Raw genomic sequence first — 9773 nt, forward strand, 5'->3', positions numbered from 1 at the left:
CATTCTTAATTTGATTAATTGAATAAATTAAGCTTAAATTTAGTTTCATAATCTTGTTTCTTACCTATTTTTTGTTAATTTGTATTTTTTTTCTCAGAAAATATACCAGAAAACTACAATTAAAAAAATGAAGGATAATTGAAATTGCTCTAAATGATGAAGAGGTTGTTTGATTTTATTTTTCATTTTATCAGAATAAATGGAAGAAATATTCGCTACTGCTGTTTTTAAATTCAAATGTAGAATTTTAGACAAATTAATTAAGTCAAAAAATTATAAGCAAATTTTGATCTCTCTCAAATAAAACTAGTAGTTTAAATATTCGCTGTTGCCTTGCAAAGAGGTCATGAGGATGTGACTATAATGGAATGTTTTTCAATCTCAAATGTCATGTCATAGAGTACAATATTAAATGTTGTTGAAATTAATTTCATTAGTACTACCTATGCTTGCATAATGCATGTATTTTTTATAAATATAAATTTTCTTGATAATTCGTTGCCAGTAAATGCAATTTCAAATTTGTTGATTGATATTATTAGTTATTTTGGCAAATTTGGACAATTATGTTCTTAAGAACTATATGTATATTCATAACAAGTGTATAGCAGTACATGTTATGGGCTAATGTTTGACAAAAAAATTTACGAATTGGGAGTTCAATTTTAATTTATGAAACTTTCATTTTTACCCAACAAGATTGGCCATCAGAAAAATAAGAAAGAAAAAATGCTCGAGGAGTTTTTCTCCTGTACTCTCAGTTCCTTAGTTCTAAAAAATGTTTATTTTAGTTATGTATCTGATAGAATATTTCTGATTTAACAACATAAAATTCAATAAAATGAAAAACAAATGGAAACTTACATAGTGTTGGATACACAGCACACAAACCTATTTAATTATTGTTCATTAAAAATAATACAGAGTGCATGCATGCAGAATTAATAGTATGATGCCTAATATATACTCTATTGTAGATATTAATTTTAATATTCGAATGATCAATAAAAATGACCTGAATATTTATGTTATCATCTAGATTAAGGTGTCTTTAAGTTTAAACCTCGCTATACATACGAAGTTGGATTTAAATTATCTTCTTAATATTCATCTGATATATACAAGCAGAATGAGTACACTATTGACTGGGTCTTTTGTTTTTATGTCTTTAGTGCATTATCTTTTTTTGTGCTATTTTTATCTAAAACAATGCAACTATTTAGGGTTGCTCTGTTTGATTTATTACTGAAGTTCCAAACATTCAAATGTTAGGCTATTGCTTATCGACTGAACATGGCATCTGACGAGACCTACAGGGTAAAACCAATATGCATTTTATTGCAAATTTATAAAAATATCATTTATATTGACAGATTCATTCTTACTTTACTTTGTTCCAATTTCAGGTAAGAAAATATAAAATTCTGTAGTAGTGAAAAATTGTGAACTTTTTGCCGGTCCTGCATATAAACTTCATAGACATTATTAAATTAGATCAAACTATTTTATATTGGTTATCAAGTGATCTAAATTTTTTTACATGTAAAAATAAAATTGTTTAAATTTTTTTAAGATTACATATTTTGTGGTTTTAAATCAACGATAAAATTTCAACATATGTAGACGTGCATAAAAATATATTCTAAAATTTGTGTATTCTGAAATTTACTTGACTTATTAATTAAGATTGTTTTATAGAAATTGTTATTATATAACTTTTTTCAACATATGAAGAGCAAGCTGACACCAATCCCTTGCAGTAATGTTGAACTAACCTCCTGTCGTATTGAGTGTTGACTCCTAGCTAGTCTTCTTGATACTAAGTCTAGTAAAAACATGTCTTGTCAACCAATCTCATCATTAAAACGTGGCTAACAAGGACAGATGTTATACCTTCATAATAAAAGCGCACATGCTATATGTATTAATAGGCTGACAAGGACAAATATGACATATAGGCCCATCGATCTATTAATTATTTATTGATTGTAATAACATGTTAGTAGAAGATGGATCTTATATATATATATATGTTAACTGTATCCATATTTCATAGGATATATATATTTAGAGAAAAATTAGTCTAATATTAGATATTTTGTTATTGATATCTTTTTTGATGAATTAGTTTTGAAATGCAAAAATACAAGTAATATAAAAAAAAAAAATATTTGTTGCAGTAAATCATTTGAATTGGATAGTGGAAATATTTAAGGTGTTTTTAAACCTCACTATACATATCAAGATGGATTTAAATTATTTTCTAAATATTCATCTCATCTATACAAGCATAACGAGTCCAACATTGACTAAATTTGAGATCATGTGCATAGTATATTTGTAATGATTTTGTTTTCACACCAGATTATTATACAATAATTTAGCAAAAGGAATAATTGTATTTCAAAATTTGTTGTGGATGTGGGTTTTCTGAAGATAGCAAGTAAAAGTTAGATGTAGGAATTCTAAAATATTATATGTAGGCACATTTGCTTTCATAATTAAGAAATACAAACTATATATAACACAAGCAAAAGCTGTACGCATAACTTTGCTTGGTTTACTAGTATGTCTTTTTTGAAGGAATTGAATGATATATTTATTCTACCAATTAAAAAAAATGTGAAGTTTTTATTAGTCCTTCATATAAACTTCGTAAATATTATGAAATTAGATCAGACTATTTAATATTGCTTTAAGTGATCTAAAAGTTTTTCGCATGAAAAAATATAATTCTTTTAATGTTAATGATTTGGTGCAGTGGTTTCTGTTAGAGTCATATATTATATTTATCCAGACTTCAATTTTAATGATTTGGAGCTCTATAAAAATGAGACTTTACAATTTTTTTTGCATTTGATAACATTAATAAATATTTCAATTGTCTATGGAAACTGACTAATTCTTTTGCATTGTAATGCTTTGTATTTTTTTTTACATTTAAGCTTTAAAATTTTGTTATTAGAAAATTAAAAAGTAATTCTCAACTTGGGGCTTCCTCTTTTTTCCTTTTTGGTTAGAAGAAATTAAAAAAAAAAAATGAGATAGAACAGGAAATCAAAAGTAACAATTTCTTTAATCTTTTTTTATACTGATACAATGTCAGTCTTTTCAATTTGTTTAATATGGACTGGTCTAGTGTAATAAAAAAAAAGACTGCTGGAGAGCAATAGAAAAGATTGTAGAGAACGGAAGAGTAGCGCAAAAAATACGGAAAGCACCAAAGCGCCGGAAAGAAGAGACGGTTGAACTCCCAAAAAACAAAAAAAATAGAGTAAAAAAGAGAAGAGAAGGGTATTTTTGTCTTTACTATTTATATGCTTAATTATATAATTACTGTGTAATGGATAAAAAGGAAAGAGTTTTAAAATTTAAGAGATAAATTAGGTAAACTGAAATATTTAGGGGTAACTAAGAAATTAGAAAAGTCTATACAAACCAAGGCTCTAAATAGCGATTATAGCGCTATAACTTTTAAGGTTCAAAAAAGCTATACCGCAGCTATAGCGCAACCATAGTTAGTTATTTAGAATCATTATAAAAAAAAAGTAGTTAATAGTCTTATAGCTATTGCATACCTATAAATAGTTATTTAGAACCCTGATACCAATCATTATTGGACAGTGGGTTAATAAAATTTCATGAAATAAAAGGGTTGAAAAAAAATACACGATATTAGCACAAATAAAAAATATTCTAACAACAGAAAGAACACACACAATTTTCATACAATGCAAATCACCAAAAGTGGGAAAGGGGAATATGACATGATAACAACGACCAGAATAAATCAGTATCTGGTGCTATGATTAATGCTGTATGTAGTAAGGGTAAACTGTGTAGAAGGTCTGAAGGGCGCTGAGACTCAGAAGAATCACGGCGGCAATCACTGATATAACGGCCCAGGGGCTATTGAAGTAATCATGGATCAAGCGTGCCCAGCGTCGGTTCCAGTTAGAATCGTAGTACTGCTGCACTTGTATAAACAGTTCCCCATAATGATGGTTTGTGGAATAAAATGATGTGCTTTCACCTAGCTGGTTGAAGAAAACTGCGGCCTCTTGGTGGCTGGATAGCATATTGTGGATGACACCGGCATGCTGGAGCAGGGCCACATCCTCTGCAGTGTTGATCAGTGAATCCATCAGCCTCACGTAGTTGGTGATGGTTTCGTCACTCGAGGTCTTGTGTTTCTCCAGCGCTAAGAGGTTTGAGAGGAGTGTTATGTATGTGGGCCTGATTCTAGAAGTATGCAGGGGGTCGCTCTGTTCAACCCGGAGAAAATTATTTCTGAAAAGTCAATTGCATGTAAAATCCTTTGCCAATGGCCCAGATTAGTCAAGTTACCCATCAAGATGTACAGTCCAGATTAGTCTGTTTTTTACGCTCTTTCAGTGAGTTTGTCTTTTATATATACATTAAATCTCTCTGTAATTTGTTGTAACTGACATTGAGAAATAGTGGATTTTGTTTTGGCGAGCGGTCGAGGGTTTTCTTTCTCTAGAGGGTTTCCCACGTAAAATCTGTGTGTTCTGATTTTAATTCTTTCTCAATTTTCTTTCTTTCTGTGTTGTGTGATTGCTCTCTGGTACTCATCTTCTCAACAAGGAGTGCCTTTTTCTTGCAGTCAATTTGTAGCCGTGGAATTTCCATAATGCCTCTATGGAACGTCACATCGAGAAAATCCTCACACAATTGTTTTTTTCTGAATTTTATACCCACCTCCTGGTGGCTCTTAAGAGGGGATATGACGTGGTGGCTCTTAAGAGGTGTCTCTAAATTGTTTTGTTTGTGAATCCACCATGTATCTTACATACTAATTGAGCTGGCAAAGTTGGACCTGACCTGATATCATGCAATTTTGATGCAACATTACATGGTGAATCGAAATCTTTGATTCAGATTAACAACATAAAGCATCACATTACATGGTTTATAATCCATATTTCAACTAATATAAGCAAGTATTAGATCCACATATAGCATACAGGTTCAAGAAACTTAATACTAATTTACATTTTTTGCAATATATTAGCAATCAAATACATCCTGTTTGATTCAGTAGTGAGAACTGGCGATGACTTATTTCATATTCTGCAAACAATATTTGCATCCACACCGGATTCTAAAATAATCTGCTAAACAAAATATAAACATGAGCAAATCACATTTATAATTCCACCAATTTTGCAGGACATGGATGCAAAAAATAATTCAGACCAGATTAGAAGAGAGAGAGAGAGAGAGATTGTAGGGCATCTGAGCGGGAGAAAAAGAGATGATCACAACGACACAAGCGTGCTTTCTCCCAGTACCTATTATTTGACAAATGTCGATGCCTTGATTCGCGTTATTTGTCGCAGTCTTTTTAATAAATCAAATTATATTGTATTGCATCTATTTTCAAAGAAATATACTAAATATTTCTAATATTTCAATACAAAAAATAATAAAATAATAAAATTTTCTGTTTTGTAAAAACACATCGTTGAGGTTTTAACCGTTTATAGGATTAATTGAACCGGTGAGTTTTTAATTGAAAAGTAGGTTAAAAACTGGTAATATTTTGACAGGTTTGGACAATTTTCAAAATCCTACGCAAAAGTGGGTAGAATTTGAAATTTATTAATTTTTTATATTAATACAAATTTCGGGAATATTTGTCATGTGAAATGTCACGAATTGGAAGTTCAATTTTAATTTATTAAATCTTCATTTTCCCAATAAGATTACTCTTCTCTCCTAAAAAATAAGAATAAAAAATGTTCAAACATTTTTCCCTTTCTTTGTTTTAACAACATAAAATTCAACAACATTAAAAAAAATGGAAATTTACCTACAGTTGGGTAGGTCATGAGTTTTTCACTTGAATACACATGTATATTTATGCTATCATCTATATTAATTACCAGCTATTTCTATTGGTGATATGAATATTACTATCAACACTCATGTAATCTTATGTAATCTATTAGAAGTACATAATTCATTGATTCGGTATAAGTTGATAACTTGAGGGACTGAAATGTTAAATTTGAAAAAAGAATCCAAATGATAAAATACAGATATTTTAAGAACTATTTATATAATTTACTCATTTGTATTACAAATCTGACAAGCTCGACTCCATTTCATAGTTCACGGAATGCTAACAGACAAATATAAACACCACACCGCGAAGCCATCGTTTCCTAATTTTAGTTTGCTTTATTTGTCAAGTAAGAATATTGGGCCTAATTTCTGGGCCCAACATAGAACCCATAATTCTCTTCGCTCTTTGATGGGGTTTCTAGATCACTTATTAAATGTCTGAATCACTGGATTACTGAATAACTGAAATGGGCATCGTGCGTTTTTCTCCCAAAAAAAGTAAAAATAAAAAAAGCTATATACCAGTGTAAACATGAAATAAGGGGTGACTTTCTGGCGGCAAATAATAGCACTCAAGATTTTTTTTTTTCTGTACAATAAAACAAATTGACATAACAATAGTAATACTTTCAAACATACATGCATAAAATCACCCATACATAACAATAGTTATACCTTCCAACATACACGCATAAAATCACACATACATTACAATAGTATTTCCTTAAAATATACAAGCATAAAATAGAAAATAATCTTATAATTAAATACTAAGTACTGAAACACAATCCTCACCAATGCAGTTCAAAGATTGCTCCAAGAACTCTTTCAGTTTAGAGTTAGAATGCTTAGAATAACATATCACAGGATTTCATCGACCCGATAATACTGAACTTGTAAGGGTGGCAGACTGATTCACCACTCCAGGTATATTAGCAATCATTGGAATTGAAGAAACAAAATTATAATCCAATGATGTTTCAACCTCCATCGCTCCTTCTAAAACCTTCATAACTATTAACATTGAAGGCCTCCGGGTACTATCCCATTGCAAGCACCACATTGCAAGCATCATCACATTGACAATATCTTTTTTGTAAAATTCAATATTGCCTAGATTTTTGTCAATTAAATCTGATAATTCATTGCTCTTAGATTTTTCTTCTAACAATCTAATCAAATGTCGATTCTCTTCAGTCTGGGAATCATCAAGGTTTCTTCTTCCGCATAGAATCTCCATTACCACCACACCAAAACTGTAAACATCAACCTTCTCAGTGACCATTGCTGTCAGCCATTCAGGTGCTAAATATCCAGGAGTGCCCCGCATTTTAGTCATTACTCTACTAATGTCTCTATCGATAAGCTTGGATAATCCAAAGTCAGAAACTTTAGCATGAAAATTTTCATCCAATAAAATATTTTCGGGCTTTATATCGAAATGCACAATTTTTTGTCTGCATTCCTCGTGAAGATAACATAAACCCTTGGCTATATCGGTGATAATTTCAAACCTTATGGGCCAGTCCAAGGGAACTCTCCCATCTCTGCAGTAGATCCACTGATCCAATGATCCGTTACACATGTACTCATAAACTAAAAGCCTATTCAACTTGTCAGCACAAAAACCGATCATCCTCACGAGATTGATGTGATGGATACTACCAATAGTCTCGACCTCCACCAAGAAATCCTTCTTTGCATGTCCAACGTTATCCAAACGCTTCACTGCTATTCTTTCATCGCCCCACCTTCCCTCAAACACAGTACCAAATCCACCTTTTCCAAGTATTTTTTCAAAATTTTTAGTGGCCACTCGTAGTTCTTCAAAAGTGAACCTGGTAGGCATTCCTGGTAATTGTTCGATGATATCCTCATCTTGCTCTTCTTCACGTCTTCTCAAACACAGTACGTAAGTACTAATTAAGGTGAGCATTAAGAGTAGAGCTCCAAATATGAAACCCAGTATTGCTCTTATACCAACTTTGAAATTAGGTGGAGGGATAAAAGGTGGTGAAAGGGTAGAAGGTGGTGAAAGTGTAGAAGGTGGTGAAGGGGTAGCTTGCACCTTAATATATGTAGAAGAGTTATAGTCTGCATTATTATTCTGGAGGGAAAGAACCTCTTGTAGTGTTAAACACATACCAACTGATGAGTTCCCATTAGGTGACCGAAACAAAGCAGCTTTACATTTACAATCTCCAAGACATGCCTTTTTGCAAGTCTCCTCATCAGTTGCATCAAATGCAACATTGTCAACAACATTGAAATAGGATACATTGTTAAGGTATAATAGATGGTGATTGTTGACATCTTGACAAGTTATATTAGTATCTGCATAGCAGCCAAGCTCTGGCCGCCGATTATCAACCGGCTTGAAATAATTTTCTGAGGTTCCAGTGGTTGTGGGGCAGATGCATTGTCCATTATTGCAAATTCCATAGTTCCCACAGACTGTTGGGTAATCACAGCTATCCATATTGAACAAATCAGCCATGATTGTCCATCCTTGTAACTCATCATAATCATAAAGTCTTAAGTGCCCATCAAATTCTAATCTCATGTACTGTATTGATTTAGCAATCGGTAATGACAAAAAAAATGAGCCATTTGATAACGTGGAGAACAATGCTAGGCTGGCATTGTTGAACTTTATATAAATAGATTTGTCCACTGTTTTATTTGATTTGTAAACGATGCTATCAAATGATATATATGTGTACACTAGCGAGGGATCCGAATTGACAAATCCATACAAACCACCTACAAGGAGGGTGAGATAAAACTGGCTTTCAGCCAAATTGGTGCTAGACGAATTGGCAATGAGCCTCATGCCTCCTGCCAGTGTTTGCCCCAATACTAGGGCATCAGTTGGGTGGTCAAAAGATTGCCAGATTGTGGAATTATTTATATCAAAAAGCACCAGATTACCAGCTTCTGTGATTTTCATACCGGCCACGGATTGATTCAACCTGCTAGTTGACCAAACAAGGCTACCATCACTGTCACGAAGGGTTAGACCATCTTTAGAGGTCAATTGAAGTGTGGCATTTTCACTGAAAGGGCGGGCTCGATTTGCTGACCAGATGACTTGTGGACGGATGTTTTTTTTTAAGGTTAATGGACAAGGACGAGAGTTATCCTTGTACGGCCTCCTTGGGTAAGCCCCGTACGTGATCCCTGCTAGTTTATCGCTGTTGAGTGGGTTGTTCCCTCTAGTACCACAATTTTCATAATATACATATACGATGTATATGGAGAGAAAAAAACTCTTACAGGGGTTTGGGAAGCAGTAAAACCCAGTAGCAAATGACAACCCTTGATGTTCGTTTTGCTGGAGGAGGAGGAAACGGATATTTTCACCACCATTGAAATCAAAGGTGTTTGGGAGAGATGGTGAGTTGGTCCATGATGTAGGAGCGCTTGCAGTGGGATAAGTATCTGCCAATTGTGTATTAACAGAGGAAGAGAAGCACAGGAGAAGTACTGCAATGAAGGCAAGGAAAGAAGTAAAAGCCATTTGAGGTAGCATTGGTTTGCTTCTGTAGGGGGTATAATGAGAGCGTAACAACGAGCAATTATATGACTGGAATGAGAAAGTTTTTAAATGCTAGTGGGAGAAGATGGAGAAATATAAATTCTCCCTGTCCTACCATGAGATGTTGTCTCCATTCTCTAGCTTTTTACAGCACTAATTATATTCCCTTCAGTGTTTAACACTTGTGCTTCCGTCCTTCGAAAGATCAAATTAAATAACAACAACCACCTCTCACAGCCTAGTATTTAATGATATAGACCAGGATCAGTCAACATAAAGGTTTGATGGGTCCGAGAATATTGGGGGTGAGCACTGAGCAATGGCCACTTTACAACCCAAACAACAATCATGAGTGAGGCCATGT

At 33.0% G+C, this 9773-nt stretch overlaps 1 protein-coding gene across 1 annotated transcript; it reads right to left on the reverse strand.

Annotated features, from left to right (window-relative positions):
• Positions 1 to 6457: 6457 nt before the first annotated feature.
• Positions 6458 to 9448, reverse strand: LOC144554728 (G-type lectin S-receptor-like serine/threonine-protein kinase SD2-5). Its single transcript, XM_078303050.1, has one exon. The coding sequence runs from the start codon at positions 9401 to 9403 to the stop codon at positions 6743 to 6745; it is 2661 nt and encodes an 886-aa protein (XP_078159176.1). The 5' UTR covers positions 9404 to 9448; the 3' UTR covers positions 6458 to 6742.
• Between the last annotated feature and the right edge of the window lie 325 nt (positions 9449 to 9773).

Source organism: Carex rostrata, chromosome 5 (assembly GCF_964058835.1).
Source record: "Carex rostrata chromosome 5, lpCarRost1.2, whole genome shotgun sequence".
In the NCBI taxonomy this organism is placed as follows: Eukaryota; Viridiplantae; Streptophyta; class Magnoliopsida; order Poales; family Cyperaceae; genus Carex; species Carex rostrata.